The 25,576-nt window shown below is 49.9% G+C and overlaps 1 protein-coding gene across 1 annotated transcript in view; it reads left to right on the top strand.

Annotated features, from left to right (window-relative positions):
- ZMYND8 (zinc finger MYND-type containing 8) overlaps positions 1-25,029 on the top strand; it is a 100,243-nt gene extending 75,214 nt beyond the window's left edge. Inside the window, exons 13-21 of the mRNA XM_046678053.1 lie at positions 1,903-2,139; positions 4,211-4,401; positions 9,191-9,271; positions 11,031-11,109; positions 12,900-13,139; positions 15,137-15,297; positions 16,231-16,297; positions 21,475-21,558; positions 23,339-25,029. Coding sequence (XP_046534009.1) covers positions 1,903-2,139; positions 4,211-4,401; positions 9,191-9,271; positions 11,031-11,109; positions 12,900-13,139; positions 15,137-15,297; positions 16,231-16,297; positions 21,475-21,558; positions 23,339-23,478 — 1,280 coding nt within the window. The 3' untranslated portion in view covers positions 23,479-25,029. The remainder of the gene's footprint in view (positions 1-1,902; positions 2,140-4,210; positions 4,402-9,190; positions 9,272-11,030; positions 11,110-12,899; positions 13,140-15,136; positions 15,298-16,230; positions 16,298-21,474; positions 21,559-23,338) is intronic.
- The last annotated feature ends 547 nt before the right edge of the window (positions 25,030-25,576 follow it).

The raw sequence follows: 25,576 nt of genomic DNA, 5'->3' as shown, positions 1-25,576 counted from the left end.
AGGATAACCCCCAGAGGGCCTCGAACCCGTCCTCTTTCTGGATTGCACTCTCCAGGTGTTTATTTGGAAAAGACGGCCGCCATGACCCCTGCAGAGCGGTACCCCTTCTGCACAGCTGGCTGGTGGCCTTTGCAAACCAGGAGAGAGAAAGGACGTTTTTGTGGTCGCTGTTTTCCTGAGGAGGGGCTGGCTAAGCTAAATAACCATATATTTTCGATCACGTGGCAGAGAAGGGAGGCATCGAGGGTGCCTCTGCAGACTGGAAACCTGTGCAGGGCCCTTAAAGGGCCCAGATCAAAGCCTGCTCCGCTCCTTGAGGAGGCGGGGGCCATATCCAATATCTGGCAGGTCGTCCTGAGGATGGCGGGGCCTCCTCCGTGTGAGAAGAGCTCCCCTTCCAGCCCCGCCTCATGTTCTTGCCCACTCATTTGGCTGAACTCTCTTCTCCAGAGGAGCAGGAGGGCCAGCCACCCCTGATGACCGCCGAGAAAGCCCCCCAGTCAGAAAGGTCAGCTTGTCCTTTCCCTTCTCTCTCCTCGGCTTCCCCAGACCCACAGCCTACTGAAAATCCTCCAGAGAATAATCAAGCTCCCATCTTTTCCGGGTGATATGAATCTAAACAGTCAGGTGTGATCCTTATTGAAAGGAGTTTGATGTCAAGGCACATTGTTTGAGATTGGGGTGCTGACATGCACCCGTGTTTTGTGTGTGATCCCTGGGCATCCTCTCTGGGGGGCAGGTTCACCTCACCAGTGGCTGGGACCCCTGCAGAGGCAACAGACCCCCACTTACAAACCAGCACTCCCATGGTCGCCCCCTGCCACGCTGCTCGGCGCTTCTGGCTCTAACCTGCCTTCCGGCCACGCCTTACTGCCTGCCCTCACTTACCAAGTGCTGCCTATTCCTAAGCGCGGCTGGCTGTTCCCTCCAGAGTCTCACTTCCACCTGTTGAAATCCCGCCCGCACCCCCATGGCCCAGATCCTCCCAGAAGACAGTCTCCTTATGGCAGCTTTTTCGAACTTGAGTCATTCACATGCGCTATTTTTTGCCATTCCTGTCTTGCTTGTATAATTATTGACTTCACATTTTTATTTGAAGCAACTCGCTCTTTAAAAAAAAATTAAACTCATTTTAGACTTAAAGTTGATCAGCACACGTTAGGCCAGCCGGTATCTGATGCTGTACCGAAAAGATGGCGGCAGGAATAAGTATGGCCAAAATGAGAGCAAGGTTCCCGAATCCTACATAGATACCATTGTGCTGGGGAAGGGTCTGGCCTTGGGGGGGAGTGCCCTTTAGTGTTAGGTCTCAAGGCTGTCAGCACCACACGGAGACTTTGTCCTGGATGGAATCAGAAAAGCTTAAAGGGATGCTTTTCTTTCCGGGTGACAATGCTGTTCAGGACTTTGGCCCTTGGGAAGCCATCTGGTTCTCTGGGTTCCATGTTCCAGAGGTTCCCCAGCCAAAAGGTTTCTCTTAGTTTCTGGATGGGCCTTGGCTGGGTCTTTCTCAAAGGTGCTTACCCATTCTAGCTTTGGAAAGTAAGATGCTTGCAGTGGCTCTGGTCATCCACTGCCTCGTCCACTAGTTGGGGGGCAGCTTGAGGGCAGGAGCTGGGTTTCACTTGCCCCATTTCCCCCAGAGGCCTTGACACGTGTCTCAGATGGGAGCAGTGCTCACGGAAGGAAGCGGATGCTGTCTGAGATAGAAGATGCTGCAGAAGCAGTCTAAGTGTCTAAGATGAGAACGTGCTCCTCGGTTGGGGCATCCTTGAGGTGCTGAATTAGTTGGGTGTTCCTGGCCTTGGGTTGTTCCCCCCAGAACTTGCTGGTGTAAAGACCCTGCAGGCGACCCTGAATCAAATTACCTTTTTTTTGTTTTTTTTTACGCATTGGCTTTAGTTGTAGGTAAAGCTCCACCATCCACTACGGCAGGCAGCCAGTCTCCCCCTGAAACGCCGGTCCTCACCCGCTCTTCCTCCCAAACTCCCACGGCTGGTGTCACGGCCACCACCAGCACCACGTCCATGGTCACGGCCCCGGCCGCCACCGCCACGGGAAGCCCGGTGAAAAAGCAGAGGCCGCTTTTACCGAAGGAGACTGCCCCGGCCGTGCAGCGGGTCGTGTGGAACTCATCAAGTAAGTTTCAAACGTCCTCCCAAAAGTGGCACATGCAGAAGATGCAGCGCCAGCAGCAGCAGCAGCAGCAGCAAAACCAGCAGCAGCAGCCTCAGTCTTCCCAGGGGACGAGATATCAGACCAGACAGGCTGTGAAAGGTACCAAGCCTCCCCTCTGCTCTCCGTGGCGCCCGCTCCCTTTTTGCCACACCGACAGGAGAAACACCATTGTTGTTTTGTTTTTTTCAGTTCTCCTTTGTTTCCTGGCCATTGTATCCTACAGGCCTTACACATTCCACTTGGCATTATTTTTAAAACTTGTTTTGCGACTTGATTTTTTACTTTTATTTTTTTATTACTTTTTTTATTTTATAAACAATACACGCACAGATTCTCCTTCGAAAGGGGTAAAATATTTACACAGAACTATTGTCTTGATTGACCGTCCATTTCATTTTCCACCCTTTCTTAGTGGCCACTGTTAAGCGTAAAACTCTTTTTTATGCATGTATGCATATATATTTATATATATGTGACTCTTCATAAAAATAGTACTTTTTTTTTTTCCTTTTTCCTTTTTTTAAAACATAAAAATGGTACCATTCTTGCTTTTTTCACCCATCAGCATGTTTTGGAGGTCTGTCTATGTCAGTACATAGAGCTCTGCCTTATTTTGGACTGCTGCATAGTATTCCATAGTTTATTGAAAGTATTCCCCTACTGATGGGCATTTAGGTTGCTTCCAGTTTTTTCCTTTTGCAAGCGGTGCTGCAGTGAACATCTTTGTATAAGTTTCCTTGTGCATATGCATGAGCCCCTTGGCATTATTTGGGAAAGAGTCCAGTGTGAGAAGCTGGTAGCAAAGGCTACCTTAGTGGCTAAGGACTAGCCATACACAAAAGGAGAGCCAGCATCAGGAGCCAGTTGCTGAAGTTGCAGAATCAAAACTCCCACCAGCCTTGCGGGAGGCTCCATCTGGAGCTGATGCAAAGCCAAAGAAAGTGCTGATCTGAAGGGTACCAGTGTGCCCAGCTTTTGTGAGCAGTTACGGAGATCTTGTTCCACGGGGAAGCCTGTATCTAGATCCTTCAAGGTCAGGCCCCTTGGTTGAAGTTCTTGTGTAGTGAGCGCACGCTAGTGAGCAGAACTCTTTAAGAGTGGCAGGATATGAAGTTGAAAAGTAGCCGAATCTTGAATTGGCCCCCAAGGAAACCCCTCAAAGATTGGGGGGAGGGAAGACGGAAAGATCGGACGGGCGAAGGCGGAGCAGAGCCGGCTGGATCCTGCTGTTCACAGAGCTGGTGGGCAGGACTGAAGCTGTGGTTTGTGAGGTTGCGACGACCAGGTCCGGCCTTCCGTCTTCGTAGCCCGTAAGAGTTATGAGCCTCCCCCAGGGCAGCATAGGTGCCGGCAAGAACAGGCTCCGTGACAGGGTGCTTCTCAATTTGCAGATTGTCTTGGGTCAAAGAAAGCTGGGCGCTAGGTAAAGAAGTGAGGACAGATTTTAATTGGTAATACGCTCTTGCGATAGAGAAAAGAGTCCAGGGTGAACTATGGTCAACTTCGATTTGTACAGAGGTGACTGGGCGTTTTAAAGGGAGAATGGCGGGGAAGGGAGGTGGGCGAGTGCGGACTCAGTAGAATCAGGATGTGAAAACTTAGAAAAAGCGGGAAGGGGGATTGGCCCGCCTGAAACTGGGTTGGCTGCCTCGCGCCTTTTGAAGTTGGGCTTCTCCCCTCCCACAGAGCCTGTCTTCAGATGTTGGCTGGAACGGTCCATCCAGTTGGCAGCCTTGAGTCTTCTCAGGCAGGCCCTTAAGCCACCTAGGGATGGGGTCACCCTAGGCATGCTGCCTTGAACTGTTCAAAGCTCTGTTTGTATTTGCCCAAGTCTTGCTAGGCCAAAGTTGAGGCCTAGTCAAGAAAGGGCTCAGAGGAGCCTGGCTGGTTTGGTCAGGGGGAGCATTTTTGTCATTTGAAAGCAGAAAAGCTCACAGGGTGTGTGCCAGGGGCTCCGCCCCCCTCACCACAGCTTTGTGCTGGGACGGGCCCTTCCGCAGCAGTGGGTGACCGGGGTCCTTTGTTTTCCTAGCTGTCCAGCAGAAGGAGATCACCCAGAGCCCGTCCACCTCCACCATCACCCTGGTGACCAGCACTCAGTCGTCGCCCCTGGTCACCAGCTCGGGGTCCACGAGCACCCTCACATCTTCAGTCAGTGCAGACCTGCCCATCGCCACCGCCTCCGCCGATGTCGCCGCGGACATCGCCAAATACACTAGCAAAGTGAGTGCCAGCAGGCCCCTGGCGGGATGTCAGAGGACCAGCTTCCTGATGGGAACCACGGGGTCGTGACCTCGCAGGTTTTGGGGGGAATCTGGGAGGGAAGACCCTGTTGTACTGAGGATCTCCAAGACCAGACTCTTCCATTTGGGTCTAAAGTTGGATCTCAGCAGAGGAATATAGACTGGACTGAATCTTGCTCTGAGACGGCTTAGATTCCGAAGTCCGTACATGGCAGGGAAATGGCATAGAATCAGAATTACCCTTCAGATTTTCTTTAAGCACTGGAACAAATTTCTGTTCCTTCAGTCAACAACAGAGCAAGGGGTTGGTTTGCATGGAGAAGCCACGTGGAACCGAAGTGACAGAGGCTTAAACATGAGACTCGTAAGGCACAATGCCCACACCTAGACTTTTCTAGAAACCAAGATGGAGAGGGGAGTAGTGGAGTCCCCCACCGGACTTGCCCATCCTCTGGGGCACACACTTCGTTGAGTGGCCTAGTGGGCAGGATTCCCCTCTGTGGGGTCACTCGTGGGCACTCTCTCAGCACCAGCCCTTGCTTTTTTCTCTTTTAATTTGCCAAGTGCTTTTATGTTCGTTGTTGAATTTGGGTGGATAAAGCCTGCAGCTCTCCTCGCCATCATATGAGTGCCCTGGAGACAGGCGCAGGTGTGTACCAACAGACCACTCGGCAGTCACGACCACCACCAGACTGTCAGCTCCATGAGGGCAGGATTCTGTCTGTTTTCTCACTGCCAGGGCCTAGGACTGTGTCTGCACACAGTAGGTGCTTGATTCATAGTTGTCAAATGAATGCATGTTGTTGCCTAACTTCTCGTCATCAGGCTTATTACTATAGTAACTGTTCATAGTAGCTAATGAGTAATAATCTACTAAGAGTATTTAGTAAATTACTAAATGGGCAGTAATAATAATGAGTAAGCTATTGAAGTTTATAGACAGAATGGATGACAATAGTTGAGAACAGTCGTTTCTAGGATTTTTGAAATCTCATGATAAAGAGTTGCTTTATCATGTCCTGTTAAAGGTAGAATCTTTTAGTTCTGGATGGCGAGAGACAGTCTGTGGAATTTTTTACCAATGAGTTTTTGTTGGTCATTTTCTCATTCCTTGTATCTAAGTGTATTAGTTACCTATTGCTGCATAACAGATTGCCACAAAATGTGGCAGTTTAAAACAACACACATTTCTTACCTCACTGTTTCTGTGGGTCGGGAGTCTGGGCACGGCTCAGCTGGGTCCTCTGTGTCAGGCCCTTTGGCAGGCTGCAGTCAAGGTATCTGCTAGGGTTGAGGTTTCATCTGAAGGCTTGACTGGGGCAGGATTCACTTCCTCCAGGGCTGTTGGGCTGAGGGCCTCCATTCTAACTGGCTGTCGGCTGGAGGCCACCCTCAGTTGCTTGCCAGGTAGGCCTTCCCAACATGGCAGCTTGCTTCCTCAAAGCCTGTTAGAGAAAGCCTGCTAGCAAGAGGGAAGTCATGGTCTTATGTAGCATCATTGCAGAACTGTCCCATCACCTTTGCCATATTCTCCTGGTTAGAAGCAGGTTGCTAGGCCAGCCCACACTCGAGGGGAGGGGATTACACAAGAGTCTGTCTGTCACAATAGGTAAGGTGACACTTGCAGTAGCTCATGTTTGCATGGCATTTACGTGGGGCCAGACACTGCTCCAAGCGCTCTGTGTGTTACTTACTCAGTCTTCGTGACAAATTGATGAGGTCGGTGCCTGTGTTATAGATGTTATATACCCCCATGTTATAGATGAGAAAACTGAGGCCCAGTGAGGTTACGCAGCTTGTCTAGGGATCCGAATGGTAGCAGCCAGGATCTAGCAAGGCCTCTTTACCCGGCTTTGAGCTGGTTTCTGAATTCACCCGAAGCCTGCTGGCCACAGACGTCCACTGTCCACAAACTGATTGTTCTTGCCTGTGGCTCTTTTTAAGCAGCCCCACTTAATGAAGATTCACTGTGGCTAAAGAGATCATTAGAACTAGTCCTGGGGATAAGTTTGTCTCTTTATTTATACGTCTGTCACCTTTTTGAATAAAACGCGTGGATTGTTACCGAGTCCCCCAGTTTCAGAGCAGGAAGCATTCAAGTGTCGGTTACCTGTTGTCGTCCTCAAGCTTTTTGTCTTACCTGTTCAACTACCTCAACTAGTATTGACTTAATATTTTTATTTAAGTTAAATTAAATTTGATTTAAATTGACTTAGTTAAAGAGCTTAAATATAATTAAGCTTAACCTTGCAAGATACTGTTCCTTGTCAAGGCTTGAAGCCTAAGTCCATTTTCCTTTTTTTTAAAAACAGATGTTGTCGTAACAATAACATAACAATAACAGTGTGCAACTGAAATTTCACAAGATGGTAAACTATCATAAACTCAATAAAAATTAACTTTAAAAAACCCAAAAACCAAAAAACAGATATTGTCATGAAAATGTTAAAGACGTGCTGGCACCCAACTGCGACTTCCTTCCTAAGACGATCTGTAGGATTAGAAGAGAATTGAAAGGGGGGGGCACCTTTTCATCACTGATTTAAGAAGATGTCTGGTATTGCCGAAATGGTCTCTTGTTCTGCTTGCAGTTGCGTCTTATATCACCTTCCATCAGTTTGGTCCAAGCTGTCTGTTTGCAGATGGGAAAACTGAGGCACACCAAGTGGCTATGGCACTGTGGATATGCAGGTGGTTGGCACTGAGCTATTTTTCTCAGCTCCTGAAGCCACTTTTATTCCCCAACCTTCTGCCTTCTCTTTCCTCTTAGCAAAATTGAGGAATGGACTTTCTGATAGACGTTTTCTTTGCAGTTAAGAAAATGAGCACAGTGACATATTTTTGGAGCTGATGAACTTTCCTGTCTCCGAGGTGACCCGGAGTTGAAGATCCAGATTTGTGTGTTTTGGCAGAAGGGCCCTCTTTATTAATGTGGAGTTCTTTGCTATATTTGGAAGTAAGAGGGAAAGTCGGTCTACAAATTCATGATTTCTTAAAAATGGAATGTGACCATTGCATTAGTAATGTATTGAATTTCATCCACTTGCTGAAGTTTTCTTGTAAAGCAATTTTGTTTTAATATTTTAAATTGACGTGGTTGGTACAGTGAGGTAAGGAGGCCCACACAGAGTGCCCGACCCGTCAAGCTGCATAAAGCACATTCTTGCTGGCAGCCTCCCGGCCGGGCCCCCGCAACAAGCTGGGAGTAGAAATCTCAACAGATATTTTATTCATTTTCCTCCCATTTTGGGGTGAATTTGGGATTCCTATTTTGGGAGTTGGCAGGAGTTGTGCAATTCCATGCTCATGTGAATTTATTTTTCTGTAAAAAGAAGATGAACAAGTATTTCTTCATGAACACCTACCCTGTGGCAGGTACCCAACCACAGCCTTCATGTGGTCTTCTCATTTAATCCTTGGGCACACCCTACGAGGGGGCGCTGTTATTATCCTTGTTTTCTGCATGGGGAGCCGAGGCTGAGAGAGGGTGTGGATGGTAAGAGGTAATGGTGGGAACAATCTCGAGCTTCACACACGAGGGCTCTTTGTCCTGCCTTCTTACTGAATTGGAGCGGGCTGCAAAGCACGGGGGAGACTGGACAGTGGCCAGGCCGGGCCTGAGACCTAGCTTGGGCTCCTGCCCCGTCCTCTTTCTCCTGTGACGCAGGAGGGGTCAGCCGGCAAGTGGGAGCTAGAAGAGGAATCCATCCTACAAACACTTTAGTCGGTCAGCAGATATCTGGGTGCCTGCTGTGTGGACCTGCACGGATGTCACAAACTCGCTGATGCCCTAGGGGATCAGATAATTAAAGAAAAGGAAGATGGGAAACAAACTGGAAAGGCAGTGCCCTGACCAAAGGCATTAAAAGTGACAAACCAGCTCTGTCCACACGGTGGACTCTATTATTATTCGTCCATAAAAAGTAGTGAATTGCTGGTACCCCCAGCAACACAGATGAGTCTTGAGAACTTTGTGCTAAGTTGACAAGGCAGTCACAAAGGGCCACATATTATATGATTCCATGTATAAGAAATACCTAGATTAAGCCAATAGAAAGCAGGTTAGTGGTTGTCAGAGGCTAGGGGTGATGGGGATCTTGGGGGGTTAAGGCTGAGGGGGCACAGAGTTTCTTTTTGGGGTGATGAGAAGGTTCTGAAATTGATTGTGGTGCTGGATGTCCAACTCTGGATATACTGAAAGCCATTGAATTGTACACTGTCAATGGGTGGGTTGTATGGTACATGAATGATATTGCAGTTAGATGGTTGTTTTTTTAAGGGGAAAAAATTTAAAAACAGCGGCAACAAATCAATCCATCCCTCAAACACAGTGTGCTGGCCAGATGAAACACATCTGGGGGCCGCGTTCGGTCTGCCCAGTTGAGTCTGTAGCCATAGAAACCAGCTTCATGGGTGTGAACTACGCCCACACTGCGAGGCAGGGAATTTGTGCGTGAGTTCCTACCCTGATTTGGACCAGGTTTCTCAGCCTTGGTGCTAGTGACATTTTGGGTTGGATAATCCTTTATTGTGGGGGCGGTTCTGGGCACTGTGGGATATTTAGCGTATCTCTGGCTTCCCCCTACTGGATGCTGGTAGCACCCCCCACACCATCACTCAAGACAACCAAAAACGTCAAATGTCCCATGGGGGACAAAATCACCTCCAATTGAGAGCCACTGCTTTATCCACATGGATTCTAGATGTCTGTCATCTCGAAAAGCCTCAGGGAAGTCATCACCTTAATTGTTTCTGTTTTTATCTTTCAGATGATGGATGCAATAAAAGGAACGATGACAGAAATATATAACGATCTTTCTAAAAACACTACTGGAAGCACAATAGCCGAGGTCAGAGGTGACACATAATTCCTTATTTGCTAAGAGTGTTTTATGGGCTGCAATAGGATGGTGCCATCAAGAAGCTCTTCTGGAAATCCGGTTGCTGAGCATGCTCTGCTGGTTGTGGCTGTTGGTGCGGGTATTTCTTCGTTTGGCCAGAAGGCTGGCGCTGTGGAGACACACCCTGCTTTGTGTAATCAGTTACTTCTAGTAAAACAGCCAGAAAATTAGAGCCTGAGTTAACCCATTGGTGAAACCAGAAACCCGTTCTTTTGGCCCCATGTAAAATTGTCTCCTTGATCTTCTCTGTAAGTTTGGACATTTTTATACAAGTGATCCTTGCTGTCTGAGAATTTGTGTACTGAGCCTGTGCAATTATGTGATCGCCTAGTGACTAGAGTGGTTAGAACATTAAAATGTCTGCTTATGAAGCGACCATTTATAAAATGAGACCTTCCTGAGCTTCGCTCGTAGGCGAATTCACTGCAGCCAGACGCAGACGGGTCACCAGGTGGAATGCAGTGGTGGCATTCCTTGAGGTCACGCAGCTGGTGTTGGAGAACTGCGGGAATTCCATGCAAAGCCAGACTTTTGAGGCAGGGGTAGACTGGCCCCCAGACGAAAGAGGACGGTGTCCCGATGGCTCCCAGCAGAGACCGGGGTGAGGAGACCGGGCTGAGACAGCCCTGAGAGAAAGGACTCCCTTTGGATATTTTTGCTGCTGTGCCCCTCTTCACGATGATGCTGGGGATGTCAAACAAGAATGGAAAATATTTCCTCAGAAAAACCTCCCCACCCCACCCCGCCCCACCCGCCACCATACTTCATTCTTTTTTGTTCATTTTAAGAACTGGCATGTGGTTGAAAGTACGGATCCATAATGTCTCACTTGAAACCTTGGGTCCGGATGTGTGCCAGAATTTTCCAGATTTTAAAGAGATAATATGCAATTAGATACAACATTTCTGCAGTGAAACAGAATTGTTCACACTATGTGGGATAAATCAGGATTTCTCACCCTCAGCACTGCTGACGCTTGTGCCAGATCGTTCTCTGTTGTTGGGGTTTTCTGTCTGTTGGAGGAGGTTTCGCAGCTTCCCTGGCCTCTACCCACTGGATGCCAGTAGCACCCCCAGTTGTGAGAACCCCAAATGTCCCCAGACATTGCAGTGACATGGAGGGAGAGGGGAGGGCAAAATCCCCCCAGCTGAGAACCGCTGTGATAATTAAACACTGTAATAGCCTCGTATCAGTTCAGATTGAGTTTATTTTTTCCCCTCCAAATTAATTTGGCCCCAGACTCCTCCCCCCATCCCCTTTGGATTTTAGAGACATTAGGCTTTGGAATTTCAGGTAACTGACTATGGAGCTCCCCTGAAATATTAGGTAAGAGATGCAATAAAGCTATCTTTGTTTTACTTTGATTTCTTTACACCAAAGTCCTAATCAAACCTTTTGTGTATTTATTATGAAAATCTGGTCCATTTTTTCCCCTTTAAGTGGCTTTTCCTGGAACCAGTATTTCTCAGGAAAGATGGACTGCTTGTATTTGGTTTTCTGAAACAGAATTTCTCGTGAATTTGGGTTAAGGCACGGGCACCCACCTCCCTGGACTGTGGCTGTGGGAAGATGAGCACAGGTCCGGGCTGCCTGCCCCTCGACTCCCCGAGTGACCTTCCCCCTCACGGGTGGTGAGGGCTGCAGCTCCTGAGCCCTGTTGGTGACGGCGCCCAGACGCGCCGTTGAAGTCTCACTCTCCCCCTTACAGATCCGCAGGCTGAGGATCGAGATCGAGAAGCTTCAGTGGCTACACCAGCAAGAGCTGTCGGAGATGAAACACAACTTGGGTAAGGGCTGGGGGCCGGGCTGTCCTCGGGGAGCTGTTACATGTGAACTTCTTGGCACCCCTGGAGTCAGGGCCAGATGTGAATTGAGTCCAAAGTAGGCTAGGGGGGTGTACCACTCCTGGGGAGATGTGAGACTCCTGGAGAAACCAGAGAGAAGCAGGTGTCGGTGGGACCCCGCCCTCCTTTCTTCATCAGTTCCAGCATCGGCAACAAAATAACAGTAACACCTGAGCAGCTTCTACTTACTGAACTCTTGGCTTGTGCCGGGAACTGTCTTAAAGACTTTTTCACGAAACAACTAATTTAACTCTTACAGAAACCGTTATAAAGGGCTCTGATATTCCAGTTTTCAGGTGAAGAAACTGAGGCACAGATATTTTAAGGAAGGTGTTCAAAGTCACACAGCCGTGATTCAAGGCTGGGCACTCTGGCTCCAGACCGTCCCTGCTTAACCATCGAATGTTAGGGATTTTCACAGATTCCCTGTGCCTTACGCGGTGGCAAAGCTGCTTTGTTGCTCCCTGGATTGGACTGACTGATGTTTCGTCTGCCGTTCTGTGTAGCTGTTACAGGTTTCCCACCACAGGTAGAGCAGTTTCCTCCAGCCTCTCACCTGGTATCAGCCTCAGAGTCAGCATGCTGGGAACCAGCGGGAGCCCGCCCAGGTGTGCCCACCTGTTCACAGGTGCTAGATGTTTAAATCACGTGCTGCGAACCCCACACCCTTATGAAGCCAGCGGGCAAGGGGCCCCTGGTCCCTCAGCTTATTGCCGTGAAGGAAGCTTGTTTGGTTGCTGTTGCTGCTGGTTTCTCTAGTAGAGGCAAGGGGTCTGTTTCTATGCAGAATCTCTCCATGTTTAAATATTGGCCGCACATTTGAAAACCCTCCGCTTGGGCTGGCTAGAGCGTGCCGCGGGCTGCAGCTCCCGGTTCAAGGCAGCTGTGGCTCATGGAAAGCTGGTTTCTGGCCACAAGTGTTTCTTGTCTTCTTCACAAGGGGTTAGTTTTCTTTATTGGTGTATTTTGGAGGGTTTTTTTTTTTTTTTTAATTTCAAGAAAAGGATTTTAAGGAATTGAGGAACCATTTATTTTTCTTTTATTTCGATGTGCGGGTCGCTCCCAGGTGAATTGCAAATGCACTTACTGTCTAAAGTGAGATTAGAGAAATGTCAGCAGGCTGAACCGTGCGATAGCTGTCCTGTGAGCATCACGATCAGCCGCAGCGCCCTGTCTGTGGATTGGATCCACTGCCACTGAACACACTGGAAAGAGAGCACGTCCAAGTTCTAGTCCCAGCTCTGGCCTCTGTAGCTGTGTGCCTCAGTTTCCTCATCTGTGAAAGGGGTTTACAGTAGTGTTTACCTCATGGGAGTGGTATAAGGGTTAAATGAGGTAATAGAAGGTACTTAGAACAGCGCCTGTATACAGTACGTGCTGCGTAAGTATGTGATTGATTAAACAAAAGGCTTATACATAAAACCCAAAGTGAATTTAGTGGAAGTTGTTTCGGGGTTTACGTGAAGGCTTCCCACAGAATCGCCGTGGGGCTCCTGTACCTCAGGTTCGAGGCGCCCCACCTTCATTATGACGAGCAGCTCGTTTTATGGACGAGACGAGATGCTGGGGCTTGGGGGGCGAGGTTCCTCTCCCAGGGCCTCACAGCTGGGCGGCTCCGGCCAGGCTTCCCACCTGCCTGTCGGAATCCACGGCCTCCCTCTCTGTCTGGTGTGAGTTACCCCATGGCCACGGCCGGGGCGGGGGCTGAAGCCAGGTCCCGTCCCCCTCCTCAGAGCTGACCATGGCCGAGATGCGGCAGAGCCTGGAGCAGGAGCGGGACCGCCTCATCGCCGAGGTGAAGAAGCAGCTGGAGCTGGAGAAGCAGCAGGCGGTGGACGAGACCAAAAAGAAGCAGTGGTGCGCCAACTGCAAGAAGGAGGCCATTTTCTACTGCTGCTGGAACACCAGCTACTGTGACTACCCCTGCCAGCAGGCCCACTGGCCCGAGCACATGAAGTCCTGTACCCAGTCAGGTACGCGCGGGGCGCCCCGGGGCCACGGAGGGGGCTGCCGTGGCAGGGGTGGCTTGGCAAGGCCCTGGCCACTGTCACTCGCAAACAGCTGTGTCTCTTACACACAAGAGGGCAGCATGCAGGCACAGGGCTGAGACGCGAGGCACAGGCGTCTTGAACCTCTGGCCTTTGCCAACGTCTCGGGCTTGTAATGACAACCCAGATGGCTCTGGTTTCATGGGAGTTCCAGTGGTTGTCCACCTTTTCCCCCTCCAAAAGTCAGTGGCAATGACCACAGACATTTGTGGCTGTTAGAACTATGAGGGTGCTACTGGCATCTAGAGGGTCAAGGCCAGGGATGCTGCTGAACACCCTACAAGGCACAGGGTAGCTCCCCCCAACAGAGAATGATCTGGCCCAAGCTGTCAATAGTACTGAAGTGGAGAAACCCTGCTTTTTAGGTAATCCTGGACTCCCGGCTTTGAAGAATGAGGATTCCCCCTTCTTATGTGAAGGAAAAGTGTTGGTTCTAGAACTAATCTGTCTTCATAACACTTTCCAGCACAGAGTGAGCAGATCTCAGGCCAGGGGACTCCAGTAGGAAACACTTGTCTAGTTAGAATTTATTAATAATATTTTAATGGGGCTGGCCCGGTGGCACAGCAGTTAAGTTCGCACATTCAGCTTCAGTGGCCTGTGGTTCTCTGGTTCGGATCCCAGGTGCAGACATACGTACCGCTTGGCACACCATGCTGTGGTTGGTGTCCCATGTATAACGTAGAGGATGTTGGGCATGGATGTTAGATCAGGGCCAGTCTTCCTCAGCAAAAACAGGAAGGTTGGCAGCAGATGTTAGCTCAGGGCTGGAAAAAAAAAAATAAAATAATATTTTAAAAGTAATTTTTACAGTTAGATTTTATTTATGGCAAATGTTAGCTTTATATGGTTAGAATTAAAAGTCTCCATTTAAAAGAATTTATTTAAGTAAAAATAACGTAATATGACAAAGCTAAGTCTGTCTTTGAATTGGCAGAATTTTCAAAGGTGACGTATGAATGAGCAAGTGTGAGAAGTTCTCTCTAGACCAGGGGTTGGCAGACGTTTTTTGTGAAGGTCCAGGGAGTAAATATCTGAGGATTTTTGGGCTGTATAATCTGTCGAAACTGCTCGGCTTGTAGGGCAGAAGCAGCCACGGACAATGTGTAGTGGCAGGCGGGGGCTGCGTCCCGATAAGACTTTATTTACGAAAGCGGGTGGCACCAGTTTGTCGACCCCTGCTCTCGACAGCTCTCTAGTTTGTCATTTTTAAAACGGCAGCATTGAAGCATCCATTGCCGTGTTGTTAACCTTCTTTGGGGAGACGTCTTCTTCCTAGTGACTTTGTCTCGTCCTGTGGTGGAGGTACGTTCCCCTGAGGTCTGGAATGTGTCCGATGGCCCCTCCGCTGTTGCTACAGGGTGGCCCAACTGTCCTTCAGCTTTCCTTTCTTTGTGGTGTCATAAGGTCCATCCTCCTGAAATTATTCTCGAACAACCTGGTTTTCACTTTATCCACGTTTTCACGTCTCCAGATACTCTGTGCCTCTGATGTCATGTTGCTTTTCCCGTGGATTTCCCTGCCCCGCCTCAGAAGGAATCAATCCACAGGGCTAAAGTAGGTCCAAAGTTAGAAATGGTGAAATGAGTTATTCTAGATCCGCAGTAGCTGGCTCTTGCCGACGTTTGTTCCACGAACGTGGTTTCGTCTCCAGGATGCTTTAATAAACCTTGAATTGCTAGCTATTAAAAATCAGCGTGTTTGCACACAAAGTCTGGAATTGCAGCTTCTGGGAAACTTTGTGGCCCTGGGCCTGACTCGTGCCCTAGATGGGGCTGAGCAGCCGCTGCCTCCGTTATGGATGGTGCTGGGGTCAGGGTTGTGCTGAGCCGCGGGGCCGGGGCCTGCAGAGCGGGGCTCCCTGCATGTCTGAAGCCATCATCCTCCGCTTATATGTGGCTTCTCTGCCCCTTTGCCCCCAGCTACTGCCCCTCAGCAGGAAGCAGATGCCGAGGTGAGCACAGAAACACTAAACAAGTCATCCCAGGGGAGCTCCTCCAGTGCCCAGGCAGCCCCTCCGGAAGCGGCCAGTGCCTCGAAAGAGAAGGAGACGCCGGCTGAGAAAAGCAAGGACAGTGGCTCAGTGAGTATCCCCTTGCCCTCAGCCAGCGACACTACCCTGGGAGCCAAGCAGAGGCTCAGGACCCGTCCCCATGCCTGCCAGCCCGGCAAGTCCCATGTTGGAGGGGCTTTCTCTCTTCAAGGCGGGGTAATCTGAGAATCTTAGTCTGGCTCCTTCTAACCAGTGGGTGTGTGGGCAGGTGTGTATTTAGAACCACATTGTCCAGTAGAAGCTTCTGTGATGATGGAAATGTTCTGTATCTGCTCTGCCCAGGATGGCAGCCACTAGCCACGTGTGGCTCTGGAACACCTGAACTGTGGCTCGTCTGATCAAGGACCGGAATTTTAAATTTTATTTAATTATAATTAATTTAAATACAAAGAGTCACATGTGGCTAGTGGCTGCCACGGTGGACGGCGAAGGTCGCACCTCACAGCTCCCAGTGTCGTGTGGGATACGTAACGTGGATTGTGTGCAAACGTTATTTTAGGCGGCACACTGGTAACTTTTTACCTTTTTAGCCCTGTATTTATTTCAGTGTGTATTAGGTAAAAATAAGCCTTTATCCCATCAGTCACCCTTTGATTTTGTTGATATTATTGCCTAGTAAGAGGTTAATGTGAACTAAAAATAAATTGATTTTGAAGTACTATATTTCCTTTTTGGATATGGCAAGAATCTGGAGGGTGTGCAGGTCAGTGAGTGAAGTGGAGGAAGCAGTGAATGTTCTAGAAGCTGAGGCTATAGGGTTGAGTAAGGGGCCACCCCAGTGCCGTGTTGAGCCTGCTCATTCCGGGAGTCACCGTACAGTGTGGGGCACCCCAGCGGACCTGGCCTTCCCGCCGGGCAGAGGGCACGAAGGGGCCTTGTGGGCAGCGTGGATCCCTGGGCTTCCCTGGGGGGCTACATTGGCCCCAGGGCCTTGAGTCCATCTCTCTCTCTTTGTATTTCTAGACCCTCGACCTTTCTGGCTCCAGGGAGACGCCCTCCTCCATTCTCTTAGGCTCCAGCCAAGGCTCGGGTATGTTGCCCCCGTGGGTGAATGGTGCGTCCTCAGTCCGCGCAGGCAGAGGGGCAGCCATCTCCTCAGGGAGAGCTTTCATTATGGCGGGGGCTTCCCAGCGACTGTGGGTCCTCGGGGATCCCTGGGGGCGCCCTGGGCGGGGCTTGGGGGTGAGGGGTGGCTGGGCAAGTCGGCTTTCAGGCGCCCCTCCAAACTGCTTGGCATTGACTTGTCTTTGTTTTATTTATTGGGGTTCCACCTAAAACTTCCTTTGGACAGAGAGCTCTGTGCTGGCCCGGGCTGGGGTAGAAGACGCACATTTGGGTTGGGCAGGTCTTCTGCCCTCGGGGAAACGACCACAGTGAACGACACCAAGTGAAACTTTGTTCCTGAGGTCCCAACACCCGCATTTGGTGGATGAGGGCACTTGAGCCTTTAGAAAAAAGAAGAAAAGTTTTTAGGTGGATGAAGTTGCTGTAAAAACCTTTCCTCTTGGCCAATCACCTGGTAGGCTGTTTTGGGGGATTTTCTGAGACTAACTTTCGTTTTTCTCTTCAGTGGGGTTTGAGCTGTCCTTTTTCCTAGCTCAAAGGATCTTTCTCCTGCACCCTCCTAAACTAGTTTTGGGTCATTCCAGAAGGGTTCAAAGAAAGTGCCTCTCTCGTTGGCGACAATTGTGCTTGATTCAATGTCCTTCAGTTCCAGGATCTTTCTCTCTGCCAGATGATTCTCTTCAGCTGAAAACCAAAAATTTTATTTCACTTCTGCATATTAAGTGCATAGACAAAGAAGTGATGTCCCTTGTTAGGGTGGCTGGAGAAGGTTTCCGGAAGGGGCTGGAGAGTGGTATTCGCATTGGGGGGGTGCATAGGAGGGAGTGGCCTGAGCCAACTGAGGGAGAATAGAAACTAGGTGGTAAATACGATTGAACCACCCCTTGAGAAAGGAACTCCCCATCAGTCCCCGGACTTGGTCTCTGAGAACGAGTTCAGTCTGGTGCTAAGATGTCGTTCTCATCTCTTTGATCTTTTCTAGTTTCTTTTCAACAAAGACAGAGCAGGCTGCAGACTTAGTAGCATGGGACCCACCGAGAATTTAGTGCTGCAATTTGGTTTTTCTTGTGTTTGTTTGTAGAGTTGCCTTTGGTGTATGGCAAGTATTACTGATTTTCTGCTTTTAAGTGGTGATACAAGAGTTTGTTTTATTTAAGTTTAAAAATGAGTTTAAAATAAAAACACGAACTAAGTCGTAGGTGGGAGGATTGTGGGTGTGTGACGATTGTGAAGGAGGCGTGAGGACGGCCGAGTCCAGGAGATGCTGCTTCAGACTGGGGTGCTCTTAGCGGTTCGGAGCAGCACGGTGGTGGGATCCCCACGGAATCGGGGAGATCAATGATGCCGTGGTGTATGGAATCTTCTGGAATCAGCAGCATTGCATACAGGAAGGGGGTTGGGAGATGTGTCGTATTCCAGTTCCGAGGTGATTGAGCTATTAGCTAGCCGAGGGGTCTGCAAACTGCAAAGGGCCGCACGGTAAACATTTTAAGCTTTGAAGGTGACACGACACGGATTCTGTTGCAACTGCTGAACTCTGCCGTTGTCGCATAAAAGCAGATAGGACGTCAGTGGGTGTGGCTGTGCTCCAGTGAAACTGTAGTTGAAAAACAGGCGATGGGCTGGATCTGGCCCGTGGGCTGTCCGAGGGGGTGGAAAGCAAGGTTCAGATTGGAGAGAGGAGGCAAGAAGCCTGGTAGATGCTGGTGACTTGCTGCTAGGAGGGTGGGGGAGGAGAAGAGGATCCCAAGGAGTCTGGTGACACAAAGGGGTGGGGGGGCAGAGAGGAGGAGCCAGATCCCGACTTCTCCTCAGGTTCGTGGAGGGTGCATGGCACTGGGCTTTGTGTAGACGGTTGGAGGTCCACAGGGTTTGTTGAGTGACTCTGGGGCCAGGCCCTGGGCTGGGGCTGGGGACTTAGAGGGGAAGGAGCCAGGCAGCTCCTGTCTTTAGGAGCCGTCACGGGAAGTCAGCAGAGCTTAGTGTGAAGAGCGTGAGGCACGTACACAGCGCATCATGTGTTATTTCCAACATCTCTGAGAGAGGAGTTGTTCCAATGAGGAAGCCGAGGCCCAGAGAGGTTAATGCACATGCCCGAGTAACTCAGCGAGTGACTGTTGGAGCCTGGACTTAGTCCACGTCTCTCTGACTCCAGACCTGGGCTCTCAACGACTGTGCTGGGGATTCTGAGGTTGACCTGTATGAAACTGCTATTTTTGTAATTCAGAAATGGTGGATTACTGGTACGTTGTGTGGCTCAGCTAAGACGACACTAGTCTGTGGTGGAAGCGAAGGCTGCGGATGTGGCCTTTTTTCCCCTTCCCATCTCCTCACTCTTTTCTCTCTTCACTTCCTGCCCTCCCCCCTTCCCCATAGTTTCCACGGCTCATCCCAGTGCGACCCCGTGAGCATAGCCTGGTCTCCCCATGCCTTCCTGCCTTCTCAACATGTCCGTTTGGCAGAACCCCGCCTCGGAGAAACCCCAGCCTTCTCCTTTTTACTCACCTGCACCCAGGCATCCGAGCTCAGCTGGAAAAAGTTACACGGGAGGACAGACTCGTCCTGCCACACACGCAAAAATCCTTGACCACTGACCTCAGAGCAGAGGTTCTCATCTGCCTGGTTGTCTGACCAAATTTCTTCCTTCAACCGATGTTCCAGCCTCCCACCTGTCCCCTCCACCGTCACTGTGAGCAAAGAACACTGCCTCTTCCTGCAGAGGAGCACCAGCCAAGCTGTCCCCCATCCCACCCTTCCTGCGGCTGCACCTCCCCTTTCCTCCCTGTTGTCGGTCAGGGCCTGAATTCCTGCTCTCAGCTGCTTCCTTCCCTGGGCATTTGAACGTCCCCCTGTGTCTCCGGGTTCCTCCCTTGACACCCTGCATCCTCCCCAGAAGGGTCTGTGATGCTGGCGCTGCTGTGTGCCGGCGTTGTCTGCTATGGTAGCTGTGAGCACCACTGGCTGTTGGACCCTTAAACTGTGGCCAGTGTGACTGAGGAGTGGAATTGAACATTTTGTTTGACTTGAACTTTAAATAGCAACATTGTAGCTAGTGGTACCATACTGAGCAGCACGTGGGAAGACCTGTCCTGTCGACTTCCCCTGCCCACTTAGGCGTCTCCTTATGAGCTGTCCTTCCATCTTGCCTCCATTTCCCCTTCTTACCCGCTCCTGCAACATGCTTTCTGTTTCAATACGCCACCTGAAAGTCTTTTTACCATGGTCACCATTGAGCCCTGAGTCATTGACAAGCAAGGACATTTTAAATTCTAAAGGTCGTTTTGAGACCTTGTCTGACAAAGAAGCTGGGATCGGTTAGAGTCACAGAATTTCCACATCGGAAGGGTCCCTCTCTGCGGGTCTTGGGGAAAGAAAGAGGTGGAACCGGGACTACAGTTAAGGAGATGTCTGCAGTTAGGACGTTGGAGGAGGCGGGACAGAAGGCGCCTCAGGGAGGTGGGAGCGCCAGGCAGCTCCTTGGCAGAAACTGCACCGAGTTCAGGCGCTGTGGCCGCCGGGTCCGAGCAGCAGAGAGGCGCGCAGGAGTCCGTGGGCCTGGGCAGGACAGCTGTTTTCTCCTCAGAGCAGTTCGTGCTGACGCTTGTGCCAAAGCAGAAAGACGGACTTGTTTTCGGTCCTCTCCCAATCCCTCGTACGTCTGACCTGACTTCTGCCAGCTGTTGCTGTTTGGTGACAATGCAGATAAAATCTCCTGGGGGGAAGGGGGCTTCACAAAACATTGAGGTTTCTAAGCGAGCTCCTCGTATGCCCCTGGTCCGAGGATGGTCAGACGGGGAGTCTAGCTGGGAGGGAGAAAGGTTTGGTGGGGGTCTGAGCGTCCTCCGTGGGGGCGCGTGGGCCTCTCCTGTTTGCCTGTCTTCTCACTTTAATCAAAGCAATGCATGCATATAGTTAGAGAAAATAAAATCGCACAGGGAATACCAGTGTCTGGTCCCAACCTTCACCGCTGCCTTGTGCGTCTGGTACTTATCTCCTTCTTTATAAATAATGTGCTTCCCTATACTTCTGTTTCTGGACTTTATCTTTAGACGTTGCTTGTTGACTTCTCACTTTAAAAGATGAGCGTTGAGGTCATTTATGACTTTTTTTCTCCCTCTCCTTCCAAACTACTCTTGTCACTATTTTGTGTTCTCTGCCTTACCTTGGTCAAATAAAACTCTCTGTGGTTCTTGTTCTGTCGGCTAGAGACAGCATCTCTCGGCAGCCCGTCTCCTCCTCCCCGCTTCGACCCCGTCGTATCCAGACTTTCCACCTTCTCTGCTCTGACTTCCCATCATCGAGGCTGAGAACACGTGCGTTCTTTTCTCTAAGTGCAGTTGACTCTGCTCGCTTTCGGCTGTAGGCCGAGTCTAAGACAGTGAAATGCGATAATCCGTGTTTCCATCATTATGATCATGCCGTTTGTTGCAGAGTCAAATAGTGAGTGTACTGTGGTTACATTTCCATTCTTGTCCAGCTTTCCTTTTTCCTGGACTGTCTCTGTTTTTTGCTTTATCATATCTTCCCTTCCTTCTCTACCAAACTCTTCACCATATCAGTTATTTTGAGACTCCTTTCCTCTCACTGATTTTGACTCTTCAATGTCAGATATCATTTGTGGGTGACCTACCATTGTAGCTGAGGGTGTGGCCCACTTGGTGTCTCGTCTGTAGCCCTGTCCTCAGTCCGCCTCACCGCAGGCACACCGCCCTCCCCTCGCTGTCCTTGGCAGCAGACGGTGCCCCGAGGAGTCTGGACTCCTGGGTGCTGCCTCCCGCCTTGCTGTGGTGCTGGCGCCTCTGTGCCCTGGCTCAGTTAGGCTCTGGGCAGCTCTAGTGGTTCTGAGGGTTTTGCTTTCAAGATTCTGAGACGTAGAGCCTTACAACGTTGCTTTTATGTCATTATGTACCTCCTTTCCCACCTCTAATGCTGGGCTGCATCCAGTTATCCAGCTCATGGTTCAGCAGGCCTTTGACAAGCCTGAGCCTCCCGTGAATGCGTTACGTTGGAGAATGGTGACTCAGGAAGCAGCCCCCAGGTCTGAGGACAGTAGCCTATCGAGGAGCAGAATAGGGAGCACTTGGGGTTGTGCGGATTTGAGCTCTCTGACACACTCTGAGGCTACCTGTGCTATCTCTTCAGTTAGCAAAAGGTGTGACAAGCAGCCTGCCTATGCCCCAACCACCACAGACCACCAGCTGCACCCCACCTACCCCGCCCAGAAGTGTAAGTATGACCCTGTCTCATGGAAGCTGCCGGGGAATTTTTCCTGGCATGCAGAAGGCTTGTGTGTGTGTGTGTGTGTGTGTGTGTTTTCTTTGTGGGCGTGTCTTCTCCTGTTCTCTTGAGTGATGGTCTTGCCTTTCCTTGCAGCATCTCTTAGCTGTGCCTCTGTGGCCGTCGGAAACTGCAGTGGGAACTGAGAGAGCCGAGCGTGTAGTGTGGCTTCTGGAGGGGATCATTCTCGCTCTTTTCCTAAAGGGTTCTAGGTTAACACCGAGCCTGCCCCAAAGTCACTGGCCACACCAGCCAAGCACCCTGTGTCCTCTTTCTGTGAGGAGCTGGGCTCTCAGACGCAGCCTGGCTCTGTGATGCAGGCTCTGTGCTAAGCTCAGCCCTGCTCCCATTTCTTCTGGTGCCCCAGCCGCTCTCTGCTTTCACCGGAGCCGGGCGAGCAGGGGGGACTTGATGTGGCTTGATGCCATTGTCGTAGGATTTTCTCATGTATGGTGGTGACCGACTTACACCACTGCCCAAAGACCTTCCGGAAGAACTCACGGTGTTGGCATCACAAACAGGGAAGGAGGCGTGGAAGAGGTGGATTCAGGGCTGTCAGGAAGACTCGGCCCTTGACCCCAGCTCTGCCCACCCGAATCCCGCCTCCTTTCGGTCACTGATGCGTGTGATTCCAAAGCGCTGTGCCCTGAGTTGACTACAGCACTGTGGAGATCCTTATCATTCTCTTCCCTGCTTATCTTCCAGAAACAGAACGCATGGCCAAACACACGTGGCCCTTTTTACGGGGCGATAAGAAACGTCGTCCCGGGCGAGGACGCGGTCCTTTCCTCCCTCCCTCTGACTCTGTCTGTAAGCTTGCCAGTCGGTTTCTCTCAGTCACGTATTATCACCCCACCTCAAGACATTGCAGAAGAAAGTTTTGCCCCACTCTGTCCACACGTGGGAAAGGATCTCAGCTGCGATGGTCTTACTTGTTTGCTGACGGGTCTCGCGGTCGACCTGGATGTCCAGCTGCGGCTGCGGCCTGAGCTGCTTCACTTGCGCAGATGGCTCCTTCGGCTTTTCCATCACCTTCCTCGTTGCTCACTCAGCCTGTGTTGAGCTGCTTGTGGTACACACGTCCTTGGAGCTCTCTTCGGTCTTACTCTGGTTCTGCCTCCTTCAGTGACCCTTCACCTTGTCTTTCCTGGGAGTCAGTGGGTCTGCGTTCCCAGCTGGACTTGACCGTTCTCGTCCACATTTCTTCTCTTCTATATCCACTCCCTTGGGTGGTTTGGTTATAAGCCTGTTTGTTGAGTTGCCTATAAATTTAATGATTAAAGAAACTCTGTTAGTACAAGTAAGTGGATCGAATGCCAAATTTTGGTGCCTTTTTCCAGTGGCCAAGGTTTGGCTACAAGTGCATGGGATCTTGATGTCGTTCAGCCACGTAATAAGGGCTTACAGTTCCCGGTGCCACACAGAAATGCCTTCCTTGGCAATTTAGTACCTTTCTCACTAATCTTTGTTCTCTGTGAGCGTGACCCCCTACTGTTTTTCCAATCAGCTGTTGTTAAACCCTCGAAAATTAAGTTGTTCTACCTCTGTATTCTGCAGACCCACAAATTTAAGGACGTCTCTGGTGGCGGTATTTTAGGCATCAGTGTCGTGTGGAATGGGGAGGGGAGGGTGGCTTCCCGGGTAGGAGATGCGGGTCACAGGGTGGGGCAGTTCCCCTCGGTGGAAGCGAGCAGGGATGCTGACATGCCTTTCTGTTTTCTCCCCCCAGACCATTCCCGGAGCAGTAAATCCAGTTGCTGGAGCAGCAGCGACGAGAAGCGAGGCTCGTCGCGTTCTGAGCACAACGCCAGTACCAGTTCCAAGAGTCTTCTCCCAAAAGAGTCTCGGCTGGATACCTTCTGGGACTAGGGACAAATTGCGACACAAGCCACCCACCCCTTGGAGGAAAAAAACCAGACACCAGGAAAACAGGAAACAGTAAAGAAACGTGAGACAGAACCACCACCTTCAGACTTGAGAATTCCCAGCCTTGGGACTGGGCCTTGGCGCCTGCACATAGGGCGGCCAACACTACACAGCGTTCAGCATTAGCCTTGACTGAGGACGGCTGGACCCACACGAAACCTATGCTTTAGATGTAAATAATGTACAATCTGTGGATGTCCTTGAATCTAGAGTACCTTCCCCTTTTTATATTTGTATCGACTTTAACTTATAAAAAAGAAAAAAGAAAAACAATTAAAAAAAACCCCAATAACAAAAAGAATGTTTTGGTGTTGGAGAAGGGATGGTCAGGCAGCCCCTGCGTCACGCGGTGGTGTGGAGATGGGGCCCTGGGATCACTGTGGCACACAGGTCCTCCTCCTCCCTGGCTGCCCCGGGGGAAAGTGAGCCCTTGTCACTCGTCTGTCTGTGCGCAGCACATTGGGATCAGGAGTTGTGGTGCAGATTCTGTGCCGTCGTGGGCATGTCACATCAAGACATCGGCCCCTTTTAGATACTCTGTTATGATGTTAGGAAATGCAAGCTCTCTGGAACCCGAAGGACACACGGAGAGGCTGGTTTATTTTGTGTGATTTCAATGATGACTCTACTCCTAAAAGGGAAAAAATGATGTCCTTGTTTACAGAAGACAGACAGAAACAAGCCCTGCTCAGCTCAGTCACAGAAGAGAACAGAGAGACTGTTAGAGTCATCAGCTTTGAAACAAAGAGCGACCTTTTCTTTGCTTTCTGGTTCCTTTAAACACACTCACACACACTTGGTAAGAAGAGATGCTCTGCTTTTCGGGAGCAGGAACTCAAAGGCAAGACGCACGCAGAGGACGTTTGAGTCTGGGATGAAGCATGTATGTATTATTTATGTGATGGAATTTTACGTTTTTATGGAAGCATGAACAAAGGCAGTGCGAGAGAAGGCCAGACCCCGCCATGCTGTCTGTTACACTACGTATGCTGTAGTCCCATTTTGTATGTTGTGTAAAACAAAAAGCATTGAGCAAACACAAAGGTGATGTATGTATATGAGAAAATTAATTGTACGATATCATTCCAGTACATTCGGTTGTACATTTTAGTCTCGTTTACTTTCTCTTCATTGTTGATAAGAGGATGCGATCTGTACAGTTTCCAGCTAGTTACCCATATTAGAGAAGAAATAAAAAGAGCGTATTAGAAGAAAACAGGAGAGAAAGAACATTTGTGAATTGCAGTTGTCAAAAAAAAAAAATAGCCTAGCTGGCCTTATTTGTGAAGCATAATTGCTTTTAGCATATGGAAGTATTTTTTCACATTTTCTTTGTATAAAATTTGTATTAAACTTAAATATCTTTTTTGATGATGGTGTTTCTTTGTGACTGAGCCAGTGGACTCACACGGTATGCTCTTTTGGGTTCCTCCCCTTCCCCCCGATTTTTTCAGATTCTTCACCTTTTTTTAATTAAACTGTTTTGGAAAAATGGCTTGGTCGTCCTCAAATGTGCAGTTTTCCATTTGGTTGGGATGGCCGTGCCAGGTGTGCATGACCAAACACAGGGCCGGGGCCACCAGAGGTGAGGGCATCTCCACAAGTGGGCGCTTTCCTGGGACGTCCAGTTCCTTGGCCGTTGTTGACAGACGTGAAACAGAAGGGAAGTCCTGGCTGAGTCTTAGGCGAACGGGGAGGGGAGTGAATTGTCTCTTCATGGCCAAGATGGAGGCCTGGGCTCAGTTGAGTGGGCAGTGCGTGACCTTGGCCCAGGCAGATGGCCACTTAATTTTCATGTGTCATAAAATATTATTTTGATTTTTTCCAACCGTTTAGAATGAAACACTGTTCTCAGCTCATGCGTCGTACAAAAGCAGGGGATGGGCTGGATTTAGCTAGCAGGCCATTTGCTGACCAGTGCTATGAAAGGAACAAAACAGGGATGGTTTAGAACAGGACCAAGGGGTGAAGGTGGCTACCCTAGCTGGGACTATGCCAGGGCCCTCTCTTGGGAAGGGACATTTGACCTGAGACCTGAAGG

The sequence above is a fragment of the Equus quagga genome, chromosome 12 (genome assembly GCF_021613505.1).
Source record: "Equus quagga isolate Etosha38 chromosome 12, UCLA_HA_Equagga_1.0, whole genome shotgun sequence".
Classification (NCBI taxonomy): domain Eukaryota; kingdom Metazoa; phylum Chordata; class Mammalia; order Perissodactyla; family Equidae; genus Equus; species Equus quagga.
The sequence above is the reverse complement of the archived record's forward strand: the minus strand, read 5'-3'. Positions and strand labels throughout refer to the sequence as shown.